Source organism: Cephus cinctus, unplaced genomic scaffold, assembly GCF_000341935.2.
Source record: "Cephus cinctus unplaced genomic scaffold, Ccin1 Ccin1_scaffold1506, whole genome shotgun sequence".
Taxonomy (NCBI): domain Eukaryota; kingdom Metazoa; phylum Arthropoda; class Insecta; order Hymenoptera; family Cephidae; genus Cephus; species Cephus cinctus.
The window spans coordinates 1-21,915 of NW_014333849.1; the positions used below are offsets into that span (position 1 = coordinate 1).

Here is a 21,915-nt window from a genome sequence, read left to right on the forward strand (position 1 = left end):
GGTGCCCAGCTGTCGCCCGATGCCCTGGGGAAGCGGCCGTGGAGAATCTTCAAAAGTGTTACGTACCGATTCGCTAAGGAACGCTCTCGATTTGGTTTGAAGGGACGACTCGAGGGAGATGGAAGGGTTATCGGCTATAAGGATCTCGACCAATCAGATGATCAGAATGATTAGTTCTCAAATTTGGCTATTTTGGCAAAGCAGTCTGTCTCGGGGCACCGACCGAGGTGTCACGAACTGCCTCGCGCTCCCGTGCTGTCTGTTTATAGTTTTTCTAGCTTTGTTTCGATACGGTATAGAAAGTTCTCGTTCGTGTAGTTCTCTCGTTGCTCTCGCGATATCCAGGAAGTTCTATGGATTTTCTGTGAGTGTTCTGGAAGTGCTGTGCCCTAGTGCAGTGCCCACCTGAGTGTCCTCTGGATACGGTTCTCGGTCTTCACGGATTAGCTGCACCAGCTTCGGTGAGTCTCCCAATTCATTAATTGGTGTAGGAATCTCGATTTGATAATTCAAATTCGTTCTGTTACATTTTCCATTCGTTGCTCTTTGTCTCTCGCACTATTTGCTTGACTCTTACTCCGACCCTCTCTAGCTTAACCTAGTAGCCTAAGCGGCCGTGCATTCCCGTAACCGTCCGCTCCCGTTCGTGCATCCAGTTGCGTTTGCTGATTTTACGCGTTCCCAAAAATCGACAGGATCCGTTAAGTTATCGCATTTTCTGATAGGTTCCGTCAGATCTCTTGTTTCGGCGGAGTTGGGCCTGTTCCACCCCAACTCCCAGGTCATGCCGGCTCCTCAGTTACCGGTGAAAAAAGAACTGGCTGGCGCCCGCCTGACTTGCTGCTGCCTGAGCGAAGAGTGGACGGCCGAAGTTAACGTAGGTTGGTTCGCGAAGATCGTTCTCGGATTTTTCGCTATCGATGTCGAGTTAAGAAAGATACGTTACAGGAGATACAGGAGGATATTCAAAATTCGTACAGGACAGAAAATTTGGTAGAAATTTTAACTTTGACTTTAATGAAAATTATTGTTTGCAATTTTTCACATGCTATTTTTATTAAGCATGGTTACTGAACGTGACCCTGAAATTTGATATAAATAAAGGAATTAGTAACTTTCCCTGGAATTGATCTGCCTGCAGTTAGGAGGGCTGCACTATTGTCATGGCGACAAAGTAACGGTGTTATTTATACCAACAAGAACAGGCGAAACTCTCAAGTCTTCAGAGTCTTATGGGGATTTGGGTTAAACGGGGCTAGAGAGGATGGCGGATTCAATTCTGAGCAGATCAATTCACAATGCACGCGACAAGGCAAGTTTTTGGTTGAATATGGATAAAGAAGAATTGAAGGGATTTTCACGTTTATTGAATCGGCATTGGCAAGATTGCGGAAAGGGAAATGAGCCAATTGGTAGTCGGCTATTATTTAATTGACCGTCATCGCGTAATGAATTTTCTATTGATTTTTAATTAGGAGGAGAAACGTGAACAGGAACGGCGAAGGAATCTACTTTATCTTATCGTGGATTTTTTGAAGGAGCAAAGGTATCCTTTTTCTTTGTTCATTTATTTTTCACGTCTCTGAAATTGTCAATGATTTCGATGCACAGTGTCAGAGCTTTTCAATTATTCATTTTTGCCGATTATTTATCTAGATTATTTATCTCCTGTTACGAGTAAATAAGGAAACTTACGCGTGCGACTCGTGCGATATCGTATTTGCTGGGAGGTTTGTAAATATTTGTTTCAGATTTACCGAGTGCGCCGATGCGCTTGCAAAAGAGGCTCATCTCTCTAAGGATGTTAAGCTCTGCGACAATATAGATCTAGATATCGTTCTTTTGGAGTACAGCGATTATTATTACGCAAAATATCAGAGATATCCAAAAATTTGCAAAAAAGTTGAATCCGCCGTGGAGAGTAACTTTGTACATAATCAGTGAGTTTTCTAGATTCATTATAATATTTTTCATTATATTATAATTTGCGTTTGTCGGTTCTCAGACCGAAGAAGGAAAGAACCGTCAAAAATTCAGGAAGACTGGATGGGCAATCGAGCGATGATAAATTTGGAAAATCAAAATCATCGACAAGTGAAAATAATACTGGCAGCGAGATCGAGCCGATTTTTGCACCGATCGTTACTCCAATTTTTCAAAGACCCAAAAACCAGGTGGGCGACGTAAGACTGGGAAATAATGTTGAATCTTTGGAGAACGAACGAATCCTTAAGCCTCTTCAGGGTCTCTACGAAAGCGGCACGGAATGGCGAGAAATTGCTGAGATGATTGCGAAGGTGATACATATATTTTATCTCTACACTTGATTCACGTTTAACCTCAAGGAAATCTCAACGAGTCCCTTTTTCACTTCTTAGGAAATTGTACAAACAAACTTGAACGTAAAGTGGGAAGACATATATGGCCTTGAGGAGTGCAAAGAAACTTTGAAGCAGGCTACAGTCTTTCCCATTAAATATCCAGAAGTATTCAGCGGTAAATTTTCGCCCTGGCAAGGAATACTTTTGTACGGTCCATCGGGAACAGGTACGACCTCCATATAAAATTATCCATTGCATGGCACAAGCCCATCGCCCTCTATAATGAAAAGTATCAGATTGATAAAAATAATTATTAGGAAAAACGATGCTGGCCAAAGCTGTAGCCACTGAATGTAATATGACATTCTTCAACATCACCTCAAGTTCCATAGTGAGTAAATGGAGGGGTGATTCTGAAAAATACGTAAGGGTGAGTAAAATATGTCATAGAAAGAGGGAGTAGAAAAGTTAAAATGTATTTGTAGAAATATACCAAAGGTCAAGTCTCAGTCAGAGAAGACAGCTGTCGAGGCACTTGGCGTTGTTCTAATTCGAATAGAATAATTGATTGATTAATAGAAAATTTCCAGGTACTCTGTGACTTGGCCAAGTACCATGCACCCTCGGTCATATTTGTTGACGAGATTGATTGGACGGTCACGAAGAACAGTGGAAGCTCTTCGACTTTGTCAGAACCAGCCAGGAGGTTCAGGGCTGAACTTCTGGCACGACTTGATGGTTTACTTTCAAATGAGAAATCGCGCATTCTTTTTCTGGCTGCGACAAACATGCCATGGGACTTGGATGTTGCTTTGCTAAGACGTTTGGAAAAAAGAATTCTTGTGAACGTACCGGACTCGAGTATACGTGAGGCAATTCTTGTGCATTACGTATCTGACGTTGTTCGGGCCCAGCATCAATTTAGTCAGTTGATCATTCATACCGATGGATATTCTTGCGCTGATTTGAAACTTCTGTGCAAGGAAGCATGGATGAGACAGGTTAAAAAGCTTTTTTATGAGCTCCAAAATAATCCATCCTTTTCTGTGGATTTAAAGTCAAAGCAGACAGACACTATACATTCGATGAAATATTTAATGGATGCATTGGCAATTGTGAAACCTATTGCGAAAGACGTCGTAGAAAAATACGAGGCATGGAATAAGGTTCATACGGAGGATAACCTTAAAAAAAAGATTTGAGAATTACGACTAACATTGGACTTGGTTTCGTTTGAGTTTCGGGTTTCTCACTGGATATGAAATTTATGAACCATAAATTTTCAAGACTGGGATGATTAAAATTAAAAAGAAATATGTATTGATAGAGCTCTCATACTTTCATGACTGCAAGTACTGCAAAGTGTCATTAATAAATTTTCTTTTTTATTTCTCCTTTATCATACAAACCAAGTAAAAAGACAATGCAATCAAGTGTAAATCGTTTCGATTGCACTTGTGTTAATCCAATATAGCGTATTATATATGTCGGACATGAAAACTGACAATATATTCAGCATTGGTGCGCTGAACAGAAATAGCGAAAGGATCTGTCGGATGAAAGGTAAAGGCAACGAGTCTTCTCGCCACCACAGGAGTAGTTCTGCCCAGCATTCCCGCATACATACGAAACTTTAGTAATCCTGAATCCCTGGCATAGAATCTAAACAGAAGAACAAAGAGAAAAACTACGTAAGAACAATAGTTTACCAATAAATTGTATCAATTTCAAAATCATACCTTATAGGATGCTCGCCGCAAGCTTTTGGCCGTTCCATCATCGATACCCATTTGTCATCATAGCAAAACAATGATAAATCCAAATATGGGGAACTTGAATAGGATTGTGCACATATTGGCAATTGCGCTAGCAATCTTTTAGTTGCTTCCGTAAGACCACCATAACGAGCACTGACTATTGTCTGTTTAAATCTCTGTTGCATCAATCTGAAGCAATGATTAACAGTACTTGGGATATTCGTTATTTATAACGGATATTCATAAAAAATAAAGTAAGCAACTGCGGGGCATACCTAGCGTAAATGTTGTTTGACGGAGAACACATGTATTGGCAGTCCGTGCTCATGCGAGCATTGCGAAAAAAATCGCTGAAATTTTCAAACTGCGTTAATAATTGCGTCGACGCGTTATCATACGCAGCAAGAACTTTTGCAGTCACCATATCATAAACTACTAGAAGTGCTGGTTGAGCATTTGGTTCGTTTGCTTGTAAGGTTGCTACTTCCTCACTGGCATATCTCACCAGTATGTGATTTGTATCCAGCAACTGCATTTTCCACATACGTAAAGCGTTTAGCTAAAAATTTATTCGTTTCGTGAAATGTCTCTAAAAAAATGCCTAGCATTTGTATTTCCTTACCTGATCGAAGTACTGGTAAAATCGGCGTAGTTCGTAAGGGTCCCGCGTTGTATCGCTTATATATTCGGCTCTTCTGTACAGGTATACCAATAATTTATGTTTAAGACTATTTATCGTCGCGTCTCTGAATGGACGACAATTTACACCAGGCCAGGCACTCGTAACTAGGTATGCGTCGTCCTCTAAGCAAAATCTTCCAATTGTTCGGACGTTTATGAACATTCCGTCCAATATTTGGAATATGTGTATGGTCTGGTGCTGTACGGAGAGTACTGCTAGGATATCTTTGTACAAGTAGAGACCTATGGAAAAATATGAAAATGTTGTATGCGAAAGATTGTTCAGAAAGGTTTGAGTTACTCCTGTTAATGCTATTTTGTAACTCACCTTGATTGTGGGACAAATATATTTTGTCTACTTTGAAATGTCTTGTATCACATAATTTTCCACCTCGCAGATCAACCAGGTGAAGACTGTAGTCTTCCAGTGGCGATCTTGGATTTGGAGTTAGCGCCTCATTGTTTGAATAAATCTATCGGATTAAATTGGTTGTTAAGCTGTGAATGACTTACACCTTGTACATTATTTTAGCTGTACCTGATAAAAATGAGGTCTAAGCTCGTCAGGAATATGTGCTGCTGAACCGACAATTACATATCTGCCATCGTCAGTAAATAAACTACATTCTCTGTTTAGTTGTTCGTTGCTTTGTACAACATTGACTATCCATTTCACCTAGATATAAAATAGTTTAGAAATATATGATAGTCTAAAAATAGTTGACTAATTTATGATCTTGTGAATACCTTGAAAAACTTGGTAAATATGTTACTTCTTATTTGAAAAGTACGCTCATCATTTTTATGACCGACATATTCCCCCTTGCATTCTGCTAGCAAATCAGCAGCTGCTGATGCTCCTCGATATTCGTAAACCTCAATGGAAGTCTGATCTGCACTAAAGGCCACCAGGTATCTTCCATCTGGACTGAACTTCCTGAGGAAGCATGGTGGTTTCTCCACATTGACAACAGTGAAATTTGGGAAGACATTCTGATAGAATTGTCGGGCTATCAGGACTTGTGTTCCTGGATAAAGACAACCTATCGTCTCTCTTCTTCTGAGACGCACAACAATATTTTGTGGTCCGATTTTACGGGGTTTTATTGGACAAGGATCTGTCACGAATTCAACCCTACCTTCATCCTCGGCCATTCTCCAATATCCAAAAAATTGTGCATACCAAGATTATCGAGTCCAGGACACTTGAATAGCTTATATAGCATATGCATATACACAGCTTAAATTTCTCAGACACCAAATACTTTGAAGTATTCAACGCAAAAGATAAATAATATAACAATTTGTTGTTTTACAGAGGATGAGCATTGAAATGTTCTATTATAAACATAACCTCAAACATCAATGAAAACTAAAAACATTTTACAGTCTTGCCTAAAAACTGCTGCATATGCTAATACTATTATTATTAATTATACAAATGAATTACATCAGCTGAAGTAGCTATTAATAAAGATTTCGCGTAAATTTCAATAATTCTTGTTGAAATATTTAAGTCACTTAAATTCACGGAACTTTTATTAGCAGAAATAAATGTTATCAAGCACATGAGAAACGTTAAACATTGTTTGGGCAAGATCGTTGAAATTTCAATGACAAATTAATAATTATGTTACACATTACTAAATACACTTGGTGTAAAAATATATAATCGCAACATTCGTCACAGCTGATTGCGCTATGTGCTATATCGACAAGATCATATCCTTGTAGATCGCAAAATAAAAATAAAAGGTTGTATCATAAATTACAAATAAAAACTTCAGAAATGTTTAAACGTATAACTAAAGAAATAAAAATTGTAAATAAAATCATTTGGAAGGAAACTTAAATGTAGTGAAATTCTACAGAGTTATATCAACGGAATAGAAGTGTAATAGAAGTTTATAAAATAATGTAATAAAGTAACTTAATAAGTTGATACACTTTTTACGGAATAAATATATATGATCTTTATTGTACATTCCTAATTTATACATTAATCGGCTATAAAGCGGAATTGCTATTAACAATATATTTTGTATTATTAATAAACAGGCGAATCGTTTCGCATATTTAAATTAACGGTTCGGATGCGCGCGATATACTTTTGAAAACGCCGTTAGGACCAAATGCCGTTGTGACATCAGAACGGATCCATAAGACATTGTTTGCCTGGCGTCTCAATCCATTGTTGCACATTAATCAAAATATATTTCTTTCTCATCAGATTTATATATTGATACATAAACTTGGTGTGCTTTCCTGTGATTTCATTTCTTTTGTCGTTTGTACTCATTTCTTTTATCGTCACATTCGCGAGTGCCGAAGATCAAGCGGAAATGAATAATTTTCACCGCTATGCAATTTTATTCTCAGGATCATCACAGTTACTACTTATTTCCGAAAATTATGTAAGTTTTAACAACATTTATGAACTATTTTTCTTATGATTATCCAATTTTGTATCTTCATTGCTTCGTCAGCAGTTTTATTCGCTTAATAATTAAGTTGCCGTCAATGGCATCGACTAATCCTGACATTCTTTTGTATTTTTTCTCGTATAACTTGAATAACATTGTGAGTGTTGGAGCTTTGCATAAATTTATGCGAATGAAAACAGAACTGCCTGCTATAATTTGCTACATTTTATTTTCTTTTACTGTTACAAACAGGCAGCAAAGAAAGATCTAATCTTTGGATTATTCGAGGTGTCTTGCAGTGTGAACATTAAATTAATTTATTAATTATAAGAAAAACAAAACATACATATCACATATTACTATATTAACATTGTCTCTTTTATTCGGCTTTATCGGCAGGCATAATTTAAAATTAAGTTATGTAATTATTTTACATGTGCCATTTAACAAGCCGTGACAAGTTACTTGTTTCTTCCATATTAATTTTTTTCTCTTAGAATTTCTAAAGCACAAGGGAACTTCAACTAAATGATTTATCATTTGTACAAAGAATTAATTATGGTACTAGATGATGTATGATTGGTAGTTAACTAATATGTCTTTCTCTCATAAATATTCCTAGTCTTTTAAAGATTATGCTGTACAATTATTCCAATTGGCAAAGATATAACAACCTCACAATGATTCTTGAAATATAAGAATGAATGGCAAAAGATACATTTAAGAAACTGTATATCTTGTACTTGTAGAACAGAATTTATTCCATCAATGGTATAATGTTATATTAGCAGGAAACTATAGAATAGATTATGTGCTACTGGTCACACTAAATGAATAGTGACTGCAATCATGTTGGGACTATACATGTATTTCCATTTATCTGGTTTAATAGAAAATGATCCTCTGCTGGCAAAATAAAGAATAATTTGAGCATCCTATATGATAAACCGATCAATCATCACCCATCTAATCCATTGTCGCAATCCTGAAAAGGCTTATACATTTTGCCTAAACCGACCAATTACGCGTAGTCACATTTGTAGAAGTCCTATAGATGTGGGCTTCCCAAATTCTCTTTTTAGAACCAATAAAAACAAATTTTTTGTTGCAAAATCAAACAAAAGATTATTATCTTTTCTCACTTTTGGACTGAATAAGCGATACGCGGTACAGGAATATATGTCCACTATGCCGATGAACTTTAACCGGAAATCACTTGAATGACAAACGGAAATCCTTAAAATCTCACAGAAAATATATAAGTGTCGTGTGCTAATAGTTACGTTAGATTAGAAGGGCGAGACGGTGAATTAATTGGGCATTAAAATTTTATATATCATGACGATTTCCAGTACTAGAACCATCTGAAGTCGGTGAAGCGGATGGTGTAGTATCATTTGACTCGTCTGCTACTCTGTTATCAGAAGCAACGAAAGACAAAAAATAAGATCTCATCGATTCAGAAAATTATTTGAATAGGAAAAAAAAGTGATTTCTTGTACCAGTTAGGAAATACCTGAATAGTGCAGCTAAACTTGGGCCGATTGTGTCCTCAACTGTTTCTTGGGCATCGTGTTCACCCAGAATTTGTCGACAAATCGGACACGTTCCATGCTGGAATTGAAACGAAACATATTATTTTCTTTACAATTATTATAAATTATACATATTAAAATATCTTACCAATTCTAACCAAGGTACGATACACGGTGCATGATAGACATGAAGGCAGCGAAGTTGTCGTACTGGTTCAGATACAATGAAATCCTCCCAGCAGATGGAACACTGAAGTTTGTTATCTGTCGAAAATGATAGGTATTATCATATTTGCTTTTTCAAATACTTTAATAATGAAAGAGAAGAATTACTTACCAACTTGATCTTGTGAGATAGCAGTTGTTGGTATCTCATCGATCAATGTACGGGATAAAGGTGGTGGTCCAGTTGTATCCATTTGATTGAGTAACTGTGTGACAATGGTGTCCAATCCATTTCGGCCAAATGTATACTCGGCCGGGTTTGATAAAAGCACTCTAATGTCAAACCTACATTATTTAATTCCATTTTATCAATTGCATTATGAGATTCAATGAATCATTAATGTTTAATGATGCTATTAAGAAAATAGTGCTGATATTATAATATTATTAAATAATATAGTGTACATACACAGGTGACTGATCTAGCCGTAAGTGTACACCAGTGAGACCGGACATAAAGTCTTCAAAAAATAGATCCATTTCTTGTCGCAGCCACCTGTGTCTTAGAGGGCGCCTACTGAAACAACAAATATGTTATTTTCGTTATCTAATCTAAAAGTGTAAATCTGATATTTTGAGTAACGAATTTCCAATTAGGAATAAGTGGCTGTAATTAAAGTACCTTGTATGAAAGTGTCTCATCCGTCTAGACCGATTGTGTGAATCATGAATTGGACCTCTTGATTCGTTGGTTCTCTGTTCCGAAGGATTTACCGGTACAAAATCAGGAGCACTGTCAGGCGGCGTTCTGCGTGTAAGAATAGCTTCGCCTTGATCCCTTCTTGGTCTAGGCGTAGCTTCGCTGTGATCCCTTCTTTGCCTAACATTTCTGGTTTCTCCTGTTTGAAATGTCCCATTATCCACATCTTGTGCCCGTGAACCCTGTGAAAAATATATTGATGTTGATTATTAGCAGCAAGCTATTATTACTTCATGGTTTTAGTATTAGCCAATCACTTACTGCATATCTCAAGGCATTAAGAAATGCCATATTGAGGTAATCCTGATCGGTAACATCCCCAGTTGGACTCCTGTCATTTTCATTAGATTCCAATTCTTCTATGAAACCGAATGTACAGAGTGGGCACGTATAGTCCTAGTATTTTATCATAAAGAAAGTTAGTGGAGCCCATGTCTTGGACACAGCAGACAAATATATTGTTCAAACGACACTTTCTGGCTGCAAGTGTTAATGTCATTAATTAATCAATGACATTTAATATGATGAAGGGAAGTTACATTAATATGCAATCAGTTGTTTCACAGACTATTCAAATTTACATCTTAAGGCCTATGACAATCTGTACAATATAGCAAATCATTTTCATTGCATCATACCATACAATTAGCATTGTACTAAACAAATTATGCTATCGGTATCAAAAGAAAAAAAACGGTATGGTGCATTTTCAAAACAAGCAATAATTATATACGTGATCAGGTATGGTGTAATTTTATTGATATTATAAAATCAAAAAAAATATATATCAACTCCAATCCGAGTGTCAGTAATTATACAGTGAACGATAAGAAATGAAATCGCCGGATGCGCAGTAGCATCTTAACCATGTTCATGACGATGGCCAGAGATATTTATCTTGAAAAATGACTTCAAACAGAAGGATTGCCTTATAAAATGTAATATCAAGGAGGGTGCTGTTTCTCGTGAGGCCGCAGTCATAAGATGCGTCACACATGGCTCGCAATGACAGCTTGAAAAATAGAATATCTTAGGACGTGTCGCATGATTCGGGAGTGTCGACGTTGATCAATGATGCCAGATAACAGTGAATTTACTTACGGGTAGCAAACGTTCAATTTCGACACTGCACTTGTGACAAAAAAATCGTGGCATCGGTCTTCCGTCCGACACGCCGTCAGCCATGTTTTATGGTTTTAACCGTTTGGTCTTGTTCAATCCTACGAGATTCCAACCTTTAACCATTCAACGATTACAGAATACACGTAGCGGGGAGTCGTATTCGAGAATCCGATTCAGCAATGATAGCAGGCGCCGCCAATTTCGTCATCCTCAGTTACTAGAAAGAACCTAAACTTCGATACTTTATCCACAAACGGTGTAAATTTTTCATCGCTACGCTCACCTTTATCCCAAGTAGATAAACGGCAGCCATTAAAGGCACCTTTTGTACCAATTATTATCCAAAAGCGTTGCAACAATTTTTGATTGGTAGTTGATACATTACCAGCTTCTTTGAGTCGAGATGCTAACGTAGAATTGCATTTCCTTTGTTCTCTCTGCGATATCAATCCCCCCACCGTTGCGAGCGTCATCTGCTCGTACGTAAGGTAACTCAAAACTAGTGCGAACTGAATGCTAGACCCATTTTTGAAAAATATAAAAAATTTCTACATTCGTATCGGGGATATCGTTATTGACAAAGGTTCAAATAAAAGTGTCCAGTTTGTGTATCATTTACGATAAAAATAATGGACTATATTTTTAAAATTTGTCTGCCGATACATATTTTGGCCTATAGTCGTGCATGAATAACAACATCATTGAATCGTGACAGTAATTATAGTAGTTAGAAATAAAATGGCGTTATTCGGTAATGGTGTCAGTGTAACAGCGTTGCTCTCACGGAATCTCCAACAAAAAATGAAGACCATTCGTCACAGACTTTCAGATTCACAAAATCAGTCATCGACATCCCAACGAGCGATCGTGCACGTTCACTTCCAAAAGTTTCAAGTGCAGCTATGCCAAATCGACTATAGCTATTGAATTTTCCGTGACAGCAACCGCCGGTACCATATACATACGTAGAATACATACGGTATTAAGTCCAAGTTCAAATGAGGGAAGTCATGCTTAGTTTGCGACGTACAATTCTTTTTCTCCGCGTCGACGGAGCGATTTCTGATATCGTAAAACACAGTTGTAGTAACTAGAACTATTATTAACAAGGGAATCTTTGACACTTTCGAGTAATACTATTTTCATTTTCATTCGTAAAACGCATTCGAGTCATCGTTCGCACAAATCGCATTTCGATATAACAATCGAGGATGCGACATCTCACGGTCATTTTCTTCAAAGTGGCACATCTGGTGGCATCAGATCGGATGATCGAGCGATCGATTTTATTTAATTTGCAGAATCGTAACGATTTTTCTTTTTTTTTTTTTACGTAACACGATATAGCACGCACATCCGTTGCCATCTTTTTTTTTTTTCGAACCCGATTCATTGGTTTTCTTTTATTTTTTTTTCCTCTTCAATCTCTCATCTCCGCTGTCAATTAATTTGGTTTACCTATACGAGTAAATTCAATAGAGATTTCTTGTTTTTTTTTTTCTTTTCCTTTCATTAGCTTCGTCTTCTAGCTCTAAATATCAGGTAAATATGTTACAGTAATCGTTAATGCTAAACGAGTACTCGGCTTAATTCAAATAATTCTTACGTATACAGGATCGGTTGTAATGTCGCCGATCGTTCCGTTTATATTACCAGATCCCGGAAACGATTTTCAAAATTTATCGTCCTCGGCCCTCCCTTTGTGTGCATTGTTTTTGAAAAATAATACTTCGCCACAAAATACAAAAGTACAGAATGTACTGAACACATCTTTTTTTTCCTCTTTGTTCACTTTCTCTCGCTCGACCCTTGTTACACGCTATGTCATTTTTCTTCGCTCTCGTTTACGCGCACAAAAAAAAATTAACGTTACATCCAACCAATGTTCTAGGTCTGATTTTTTTAAAAAGAATATTTTTTCTATTTTTTTTTTTTTTTTTTTTTTTTTTTTTTATAAATATCTCTTCGTCCCTCAAACTCAATTCATGCGTCTCTCGCACCTCTTCGATTCTCAGTCGTATCGAATCGGTGCCGGTTAGAAAAAAAAAAAAGTAAATCAACGAAGGAAACAAGAGAAAAATATTTCATCCTTTGCTCCATCGCGATACAGAAATTACGTGAGAACCAATTCGTGCGATACAATAGAATGTCGAAGGTCTTAACGGTTTTCGTAAAGATCTTAGAAATTAGAAGCGAATTTCTTTAATACTAATTGTCCGTATTCGCACGACACCGTCGTTCCCCACCTTACGGTATACAAACTTTACACTGTAAAATACAATCGCGACTCCCACAAAGTTTTTGTATAAAAAGTTCTTCGTCAGAGATACCGGTGAGTCTGAAGATATTTTCTTTTCAAGTCTCTTCCCTTTTCTGTGCTCCCTTTAATTAGACAACGCTCCAATGTCGCTTAGACCAATCGCATTACAAATCGAAATTCTAATACTAAGGATATACACAGAACGTAATGTAGTATTCTCTTTAATTGAAATACATATATATGTATATATATATATATATAATGTATATATTTTTCTTTCGCTTTTTTTTTTCTATGGATTTAATTATTTTTTGTATTTTATACCATTTTCTATCGATTCCGTATCTTTTGTTCTTTCCAACGTTATCTCGCATACATGCAGCTGGATCAGTTTTATTTTTCAATTTTTTCCTTTTGTGCTGATTTTACATTTTCTTAAATTGTCCGGCAAGGTTCAGTACCTTCGGTCGGGTATACGCTTACGTTACACCGGGATACCCTGTGTACCTGCTTACATTGCAAGCTCACTCAATGAAACACTGATAATTGGCGACTCGAAGAGTCAAGAAATTATTTCAAAATACAACTGTGCATTCCAGGTATGCTGTAGGCAAACTGATTGCTAGTGATTGGTTTAAAATTTTAGAAATTTCTTTTGAATTTGGTATACAAAAAATATACGTAACTCATACGGAGACAGATTAGTTATCTTCTTAATACTAGGAATGTATAATTTACGTCACTTGTCATGGAATACGCGTATCAAAAAAAAAAATCCAAATATATATGAAGAATTCAACAAATGTAAAAGTATACAAGTATAAAAGGTATGTCGGGTGTCATGAAATGACCGCATTTTAATAGCGGGATCAGATTTTTCATAAAAAAATAAAACTATAGTTCCTTAAGCGTTTTTCATTTTCGCGCAATAATACTTCCGTGAAACGTTTATTTTGGATTTTTACGAAAAAACGAATTCGTGTCAGTTCGGTATCGACATTTTGGGAAACGCTTCGTGTAAATATACAATAAATATATTATAATGTAAAATAATAAAAGATTTCTCAACGCGTCAACACTTATGCGAATTTATATCGTTAAATAAAAAACTAAAAATCTTGGTAACCTCTTGGTAACGAGCAATGCACGCTGGTAGCTTAAAAATCATTAATTCCCACTCCCTCGCTTCTTTTCGGTACTTTAATAAAATTCAAAAGTCAATCGTCTTCTATTGTTTTCCACGATTGTAAAGTTTCTCGCGACATTTGACATTGCAATTATTTTTCTCGTATCCCGCTCGAAAAGTGTACTTTCAAAGTGTCACGTGGATTTTTAAATAAGTATATAAAAAAAAATGGTGCAACGGGTCCACCGTGTCCATGCCCCCCAAAAATCACATTTTTTTGATAAAATAACATTTAAACGTGGTCGTCTGTTTTTTTTTTAAATTCTCCTCTTTTTCAATTTTGTCGCTAAAAATCATATCCCCCCCCCCCTTTCTACCCCTCCGTTCGCAAACATTACGATCGACAGATACACCAACCATAACTAAATACGTAATCAATATTAATCTAGAATACTACTAATAAAATTTGTTAAAAAAAATCAAACTTGACTCACCACAGTCGCGAACGCCAGCGTTCTCGATTTTGAATTTTTTGAGTTTTCGTTTTCCCCGTCAACTACTTTCCCGCCCGTCCTTGATCGCAATTTTTGCTTATTTCATATTTCCCTTTCTAGCGACACATCCGCAATTTTTTGTTGGCACAGTCGCTCGTACGTTTGTGCGCAATATACGTTATCCCCTGCTCCCCTCTTCAAAAAAGAGAGGGGGACAAGTGAGTTTGATTATAAAATCGTCAAGTTGCCGAGAAACGAAGTGAAAATGAAAAAAAAAAAAATCGAGATCTACCGATGAAAATTTTGTAAATTAAAATCAACAATCAACGTCAAGACGATCCATAGATTCTCGGTATTATTTATAAACGTTAACGATTTAAAGTAATGTCAATGTTAATAAGTTTATCACTGTCCTACATCACGTTACTCTACGTTATACGTATATCAGAAAAAGGCTATACTAATTCAAGATAATCTGCAATAACGATCGACAATAAAAACACATCCGTAAATGAATCGAAGACAGTCGAAGAATTCGGAGAATATCCTGTACGAATTCAAAAATGGATTCGCGTGTACGCAGAATGACATCCGCGGCAAAATCGAAATCTTAAAGCTATTCAGCTATACAGAGTGTTCGTAATGAGTATCCTAAATGTGGTGTACATACAGTAGACTGCTAGAAAACTGTGTTCGATCTGATAACGCATGCTACCGATAAAATAACCGTATACTACCAGTAAATAAATGTTAATTGATGAAAACGATAATGGATACCGGATACGTCCGTCGATATACAACTAATACGTGGTTATGCGTTTTGGCACTGGCTTACTTAGATACAGATATTACATGAAATTATCAACGCTCGAATGACACATGTAACAATGAGATTTTTATAATTAATCCTCGTCCGAAGATTCGGTGGAGCTTTCCGGCATGGAGCTGAACCAATTGTCTCGAGCTCCGGTGCTCCTGAAAATATTAATTCCCAATCGATTTCAGGTACCGATCGAACGAAGCATCCTGGGGGTCCTTGATGACGTATTGTCATTTGCAGGTAAGAATTCAGATGACAATGGTCCTAGGGGCTTTACCTGGTGCGTTGACGAGTACTCGTCGGCAGTGTCAGGGAAGTCCTGTAATACTGTGGGGTCGTGCTGGAAGCAGTTTCCTCAGGTCGTCGATGTAGCGTCATGGTCTCGTGGGGTGAGATCACCAGCTCGTCCTCGTTGTCCAGGTAGTAACGTGAGCCAGTGGCGCTCTTGCAGTTCTCGCACTCGCTGCGATAATCGTCTGCGTCGTCGTGAAGCGTCGGCAGAGCTTGCATGCTGCAAGCACAGGCGACAGACTCGAAGCTGCCGTCCTGGTTGACCTCCGTACTGGTCTCCGTGCTTGGCTGCGAAGTTGTTCACCGGATGCGGGAGGTTAGTGTCATGGTTGGACTGAAGGGCAATGTGTTTCAGGAGGTTCTGATCTACCTTGTAGCTGCGGAGGGGCGTTGACGTCGCTTCCGGTGGCTGACCCTCGACCTGAGGTGGTGCTGACGGCAGGCCCACGAGGACGTCCTCGTAGAACGCATCAGACCTGGTGGTGGTCTCGTTGCTCTGGCTCTGGATCGGTGCCGTAGGTGGTGCAGACTGTGGTGAATGCTGTGGGGACACGTTCCTGAGCGGAGTGTCAAAGGGCGGCGGTGCCACGGATGGATGAGCCGTGAACTCTCTGCGCAACCTCAGACTTCCACTAGTGGCCAGGGTCCTGGGTATGGTACGATGGCTGGAGGTATTCGAGCTGGGTAAAGTGGCGGATATCGTGAAGGCGCCACCCTGGCGCGGAAGCGTCGTGTGCTGCTGGTACGTCTTTGGGACAGTCGAGTGGGACGTGGGTAACGAGAGCATGGTGTTCTGGATGCTCGTGTGCTGCTGTACGATACTCGAGATGCCGACTGGCGTCGGGAGGTTCTCATAAGTGTTGGTTCCCATGTTAAAGTTCGTCGAGCTACTTGGGTACAAGCCCGTAGTTGTATTGGAATTGTCGCTCTCATTCAGCTGGTGACAGTTGGTATTAGCCCCAGGGCTACTGTGAGGTCTGTTGTTGGAGGCGATCAGAGGCGACGTGCTCGTGCCGTGATTAGCCGAGAGGTTGGGCGAGGTCGAGGATAAGCCCTCGTTACTTGGGACTATGGGGATGCTGGCATGACTGTTGTGGTTCGCCAGGTAGCTGCTTGGAAAGTTCAAAGGTGACAGGGCGTGCGGACTCATGGACAAGAGGGCTTGCTCGGCCCTGGCCGCTGCTACGGCTTCTTCGTATGGCGGTGGGGCTTCTCCGCGAGGAAAATAATTTCCTGGTGGTTTCCAAAGCGGATATCCTCCGCCGCACGGCATGTCCTCCATTGGTACTCCACGTGGTAGACCACCGCGCTCCAGGTAGTTCATGCTGCCCAGACTTCTTAGCTCATCTTCTGTTGGCAGTTGGCAACTCTGTCTGCCTGCTAAGCAGACTAACGTCGTCTTTGTAAATCTTCATCATTTTGAGGTAATACACAGTTCATCCTCCTTCTTTTTACTACAGAATATTACCTCTGATCTTGCGCTGACGTAGACGATGGATCACAAGGAAGACGACACCCAAGGAGATGGCCGCCGTGACACAGCTGACTATCACTCTGAACCCGAGGTCGCTGTTAGCGTTGGGGTCGCTGATGTTCGCCCCATGTCCATCGCCCTTGTCGTTTGATACCGACGACAGGGTGTCATCCATACAGATGAATTCGCAGCAGGTATTACCGAAACGGAAGGACTTACAGTCATGCTTTGGCAACGCGTCCTAGAGAACAGCATGAAATCTGAAGATCCACCCTACGCTTGTCCCAAGTCCATAGTTTGTCAATCAATTAAAGATACCTGCGGTAACGTGCATATGACTGCTTTACACCACTTTGGATTCCCATTGTCGCATACGCAAAGTGTACAAGGTTCCGGTCCAGGAATATAGTGAAAGCCACTCTCGAACGAGCGTCCTTGCAGATCTTTGCACGTAATGCCACCGTTGGCTTGTCCTGTGAACATAAAGTAGGACTGAACTACTGACACAGTATCAAACAAACGGAAGATCCTAACGATCAACACTGGTTCCAATAATCCGGATGCAGATGGCGCGTAAATGACTGAGGTCCAGGGATCTTGGTTGCACCATCTAAATATCTCATGGAACAAATCAACTCGAACGAATGAATCATATCAGTATGCGGTACTCCCGATAAGCCTTATCTTCGCCAAGGGATGACTTTGGGACTTGTCACGAGATCAGTACCGGGTAGCATTAATTAATACCTAGGTAATGGGTACCCACCGTTGAGATGCAAAGTAAGTGTGAGGACCGCATAACCGAGGAGCTCACAGCTGCTGTATCTCATTCTGTATTCGTTATCTCATCATATCCCTTCACTCTCTCCGCCAGTAGCAAGCCTTTGTCCCCTCTCGCTTCGAAGTTGATACCTTGTCAACCAGACCTTGCCATTGAAATTTTTTAAATATATCTTCTGCGACGATATACCACGGAGATTTCAGATATCCGTCACGGGTCACCTTTCAGACAAACACACTTGTTCCGACACTTCCGCATATCTTCCACGGCACCGTGTCACAGTATTTCCGTATTCTCTTGCACAACGTCCCGAATGGGCACAGCGACTCCCAAAGTGATCGATTAGTAAACGGAGTAGCTGTCCATACCGAGGAAGAGGAGAATATCGCCATCTGTTTTCAGATGGGAAAACACTGGAGCAGATTTTAACTGGGCGTAGGAAACTTCCTTACCGACTCTCGTATGATACGGAAGAAGTAGAATCATATGCGATATTCGGTGTCGTCTGTCGGACGTGTTTGGAATTAGCAAGAGTTTGCAATGCTGATTCGGAGAATAAAGGAATTGCTGTTCTTTGAATTGTTGTGCTCAGCAATTCGATGACTACTGGATTTTGCTACTTGAAAATATGAAGAGATCTTAAATCGAAAACAAAATGCAATAGGCAACCTCTTGTACAATGAATATTTTGTAACTCAAACCTCTCGGCTGGATATGTAAAATTATAGGCAATATCGAAAACCGTAACCTTCCCTTTTGGCTTTTAAATTCTAAATCTTACCGAGTAAGTGTGATCACAAACGTGGAGCAACACGGTGAAATAAGATTGAAGGAATGGAAGAAAACGAAGACGAACCTGAGGACGTACGCAAGGCAACTCCGGTAGAGGATGAAATTGTGAAAGGTGAAAAGGATGAGAAGGCTAAAGAGGATGGGCCTAATGTCAAGAAACGGGCAAAGGCTCGTTGTGATAAAAATTTGAAGAAAAAGAGCAAGGTAGGGAGAGAAATTAAATAGCAAGATTACCGTTATCTTTGTATTCAAATTATTCCTCAGGCTGATGGCAACACTGAAAAATCCGATGCTGACTGCTGCCGTGGTAGACGAGGAGAATTGTCGAAAGCGCCAAAAACGACGACCGTTTTGGTTTATGAAAAACCGTGTACTTTACCTAAATTGGAAATTATACCGAGACACTGTCTGTCGAAGAAAGAATACATTGACCTCTTGGCGACTCCTAGGTGATCCGACATAAAAAATTAATAGAGACGATTGCTTGTAGAACATAAACTAAAATTTTGTAACTAATTATTTCAGTCGAAAATGCCCGCCGCCATGTTTGCGAAAACCGGTTGTCAGAAAAATTCGGCCAATTTCAGCACGCATCAATGAACTATCTTTGCCGACGAGACAACGAATTACGGCGACGCTTGAGGAACGTGGTTCCACGCTTCCGCCGGAATTCGTGGACAACTTGATTAAGGTCCTCGAAGGGGAAGCCTGCATGACACCTGAGTAAGTATAGAAAACTGTTCAGTTGGGTGGTTAGATCGACAATGCGTTGTGTGATTAATTGTTTCCTTCAGGCAAGCTTCGAGATACTTGCGGGATAAGAAGAAACGTGGGAACAAGAAACAGAAAAAGGATCCGAGGTACAAGTGTAAGGAAAAATTGAAAAAGAAAAGGTCACAACGCGTGAACTCTTTGGGTCTTGACGAGGAAGCTGTGAAGTGTCAATATTTAATGGCTGAACGCTTCGTGAAGAGCATATTGGAGTGGAAATGCGCTATACCGAAGGAAGAGTTCAAGGATATTGCTGATGTAATTCTTAGACGACTCAGTTATACTTTAAACTACACGCCCGTGCAGGAGGAGGACCGGAAGTCCCAGCAAATGCGACTGCTTGCGGATATGGTCGCTTCTTGGATCTCTGGTGTGTTGTTTGAAGTGGCTGAAGTGCACAAGAAAGAATTGGAGGAAGAGTGTGAGAGGAGACGCAGAGAGAAGGAAATGGAAACTGATGAGTCTGAGGAAGAAGAGGACGAAGATGAAGATGAAGAGGAGGACGAGGAGGAGGATGATGAGGAGGAAGAGGAGGAAGAGGAAGAAGTGATTACCGAGAAGGAGGAAGAGAAAAAGAAACCTAAGAAAGACAAGAAGAAGACAAAGGAAGATAAAAAGAAAGGTAAAGGGAAGAAGGGGGATAAACCAGGGAGAGAGAAGAGCGCCGAGAAAGATGTTCGTGAAACTAAGGACGAAGAAGGGTCTAAAGAGAAAAGCGAGGAAGTGACAGAGACACCGGTTCGAGAAGAAACGGAAGTAAGTGACGCAATAACGGAAACTGAAGAAGAATCAAAGAAAACTCCGGATGAAGAAGTAGCTGTCGATGAGACGAAACCTTCCGAAGAAGAGACGGCCGAGGCGGAGAAGACACTTAAGGAAGAAGAGGAGGCAAAAGCGGCAGAATCCGAGCGGATCAAGGCGGAAGAGGAGGAAGCAAAATTGAAAAAGGAAGAAGAGGAAGCGGCGGAGAAGAAGAAGCAGGAGGATTTGGAAGAGGAGAAGAGAAAAGAGGCGGAAGAAGAAGAAGCTAGAAAGAAGAAAGAAGAAGAGGACGAATTACAGAAAATAAAACAGGAGAAAGAAGAGGCAGAGAAGAGGAAGCAGGAGGAAGAAGAGGCAGAGAAGAGAAGGCAGGAGGAGGAAGCAGAAAAGCAACAGCAAGAAGCAGAGGCAGAGAGAAAGAAACAAGAGGAAGAAGCAGAGGAGCAAAAGAAGGAGAAAGAGAAGTTGGAACAGCAGAAAAAAGAAGAGGAAGAGGAATTGGATAAGAAAAAGCGCGAAGAGGAAAAAGCAAAGGAAGAACAGCTCAAAGCAGAAAGCGGAAAAGAAAAGGCAGGAGGAGGAAGCAGAAAAGCAACAGCAAGAAGCAGAGGCAGAGAGAAAGAAACAAGAGGAAGAAGCAGAGGAGCAAAAGAAGGAGAAAGAGAAGTTGGAACAGCAGAAAAAAGAAGAGGAAGAGGAATTGGATAAGAAAAAGCGCGAAGAGGAAAAAGCAAAGGAAGAACAGCTCAAAGCAGAAGAAGAAGCGAAGAAAGCATCAAAGATTAAAGAAGAGCAAGAGAAAAAGGAATTAGAAGAAAAACTTAGGGATCGTTCACGAGAAACTTCAATGAACATGGACGATATTAGAAAGATTTTCAAAACTGAATTGTCGTTCGTCACGTTTGGTAGAATTTTCGACGCGGTCAACAAAATCATACAAGAAGAAACACAAAGTTCCGGAGACGACCCAATAGCGAATCGCATAAAATATGCAATTTATGAAAAATTCACAAATCTAATAAAATCCGAGGATCCGAAACTCCTGACTGAAAATTTGAAAGACTGCGTGAATATTCTGGCAGGAAAATTGTCATCTTGGCTGGCGACGACGATCACAGACTCCCAGCTGAATTTCATGAAGAAGCATCCAGCTGAAGTGGAATCGGTAGACATTCGTAACTGGTCCAGTTGGATCGACAGCACAACCAGTACAGCTGATCGGTGGATCAGCTGGATACGTAAAACCATAAGGGAAGCCGAAACTATGCAGGACAAGAAAGTCACCCGCTCGGAATGGCACGACTGGACCAAATCTGTCGATACGAATGCTCTTCTCTGGAGAAGATATTATCTTCAAACGCTTCATCAGGCCGATAGAAACTTGACAGCTCTTCACGGCAGGAATATCGTGAAGACAGGACAGAAAGGAAAACAGAATCCAAGAGAGATGGAAATGAAAGTAACTGACTTGGAAGCTGATTAATTATACGATAATCGAAGTTGCTCCTAGATTGTATAAAATTTTTTAATTACATTTACAAAATGGCTATCAGTATTATTATCAACTATTTTCTTGATTA

The 21,915-nt window shown here is 39.6% G+C and overlaps 5 protein-coding genes and 1 long non-coding RNA gene across 11 annotated transcripts; 2 read left to right on the plus strand and 4 right to left on the minus strand.

Annotated features, from left to right (window-relative positions):
* The first annotated feature begins 776 nt into the window (after window positions 1-776).
* On the plus strand, window positions 777-3,561 carry LOC107273205 (katanin p60 ATPase-containing subunit A-like 2). The gene is made up of 8 exons (XM_015751148.2): window positions 777-877; window positions 1,142-1,312; window positions 1,476-1,546; window positions 1,752-1,940; window positions 2,006-2,297; window positions 2,379-2,547; window positions 2,639-2,751; window positions 2,912-3,561. Exons 2-8 carry the CDS (start codon window positions 1,265-1,267, stop codon window positions 3,521-3,523), a joined length of 1,494 nt encoding a protein of 497 aa, XP_015606634.1. The 5' UTR covers window positions 777-877; window positions 1,142-1,264; the 3' UTR covers window positions 3,524-3,561.
* LOC112495172 lies at window positions 2,461-3,004 on the minus strand. The gene is made up of 3 exons (XR_003061490.1): window positions 2,815-3,004; window positions 2,700-2,734; window positions 2,461-2,598 (listed from the first exon to the last, which is right to left on the minus strand). It is a non-coding gene; the product is annotated as an uncharacterized LOC112495172 (long non-coding RNA).
* Window positions 3,562-3,684: 123 nt separating the features above from the next.
* Window positions 3,685-6,561, minus strand: LOC107273217 (DET1 homolog). 2 transcript variants are annotated; one of them, XM_015751166.2, is made up of 7 exons: window positions 5,507-5,914; window positions 5,298-5,435; window positions 5,088-5,232; window positions 4,701-5,002; window positions 4,354-4,637; window positions 4,061-4,267; window positions 3,685-3,983 (listed from the first exon to the last, which is right to left on the minus strand). In XM_015751166.2, the coding sequence occupies exons 1-7, from the start codon at window positions 5,912-5,914 to the stop codon at window positions 3,800-3,802; spliced, it is 1,668 nt and encodes a 555-aa protein (XP_015606652.1). In that variant the 3' UTR covers window positions 3,685-3,799. The 2 variants fall into 2 exon arrangements, with proteins under 2 accessions (XP_015606652.1, XP_024946291.1); XM_025090523.1 differs by having other exon boundaries at window positions 3,787-3,983; window positions 4,354-4,607; window positions 5,507-6,561.
* Window positions 6,562-6,717: 156 nt separating this feature from the next.
* LOC107273219 (E3 ubiquitin-protein ligase RNF126-A) lies at window positions 6,718-11,227 on the minus strand. 3 transcript variants are annotated; one of them, XM_015751169.2, is made up of 9 exons: window positions 11,048-11,224; window positions 10,744-10,981; window positions 9,904-10,038; window positions 9,565-9,824; window positions 9,352-9,456; window positions 9,055-9,227; window positions 8,866-8,981; window positions 8,699-8,796; window positions 6,718-8,596 (listed from the first exon to the last, which is right to left on the minus strand). In XM_015751169.2, exons 2-9 carry the CDS (start codon window positions 10,825-10,827, stop codon window positions 8,512-8,514), a joined length of 1,056 nt encoding a protein of 351 aa, XP_015606655.1. In that variant the 5' UTR covers window positions 10,828-10,981; window positions 11,048-11,224; the 3' UTR covers window positions 6,718-8,511. The 3 variants fall into 3 exon arrangements, with proteins under 3 accessions (XP_015606655.1, XP_015606653.1, XP_015606656.1); XM_015751167.2 differs by having other exon boundaries at window positions 9,352-9,459; window positions 11,048-11,223; XM_015751170.2 differs by having other exon boundaries at window positions 8,460-8,596; window positions 8,685-8,796; window positions 9,352-9,459; window positions 11,048-11,227.
* Window positions 11,228-11,367: 140 nt separating this feature from the next.
* LOC107273222 (endochitinase A) lies at window positions 11,368-18,381 on the minus strand. 3 transcript variants are annotated; one of them, XM_025090522.1, is made up of 7 exons: window positions 18,232-18,381; window positions 17,996-18,141; window positions 17,548-17,702; window positions 17,224-17,470; window positions 16,126-17,144; window positions 15,742-16,043; window positions 11,368-15,619 (listed from the first exon to the last, which is right to left on the minus strand). In XM_025090522.1, exons 2-7 carry the CDS (start codon window positions 18,057-18,059, stop codon window positions 15,547-15,549), a joined length of 1,860 nt encoding a protein of 619 aa, XP_024946290.1. In that variant the 5' UTR covers window positions 18,060-18,141; window positions 18,232-18,381; the 3' UTR covers window positions 11,368-15,546. The 3 variants fall into 3 exon arrangements, with proteins under 3 accessions (XP_024946290.1, XP_024946289.1, XP_015606665.1); XM_025090521.1 differs by having other exon boundaries at window positions 17,996-18,155; window positions 18,232-18,364; XM_015751179.2 differs by having other exon boundaries at window positions 16,126-17,135; window positions 17,996-18,374.
* A 212-nt stretch (window positions 18,382-18,593) lies between these two features.
* On the plus strand, window positions 18,594-21,882 carry LOC107273206 (golgin subfamily A member 6-like protein 6). The gene is made up of 5 exons (XM_025090515.1): window positions 18,594-19,006; window positions 19,067-19,251; window positions 19,328-19,525; window positions 19,597-20,884; window positions 20,952-21,882. Exons 1-5 carry the CDS (start codon window positions 18,845-18,847, stop codon window positions 21,816-21,818), a joined length of 2,700 nt encoding a protein of 899 aa, XP_024946283.1. The 5' UTR covers window positions 18,594-18,844; the 3' UTR covers window positions 21,819-21,882.
* Window positions 21,883-21,915: the final 33 nt, after the last annotated feature.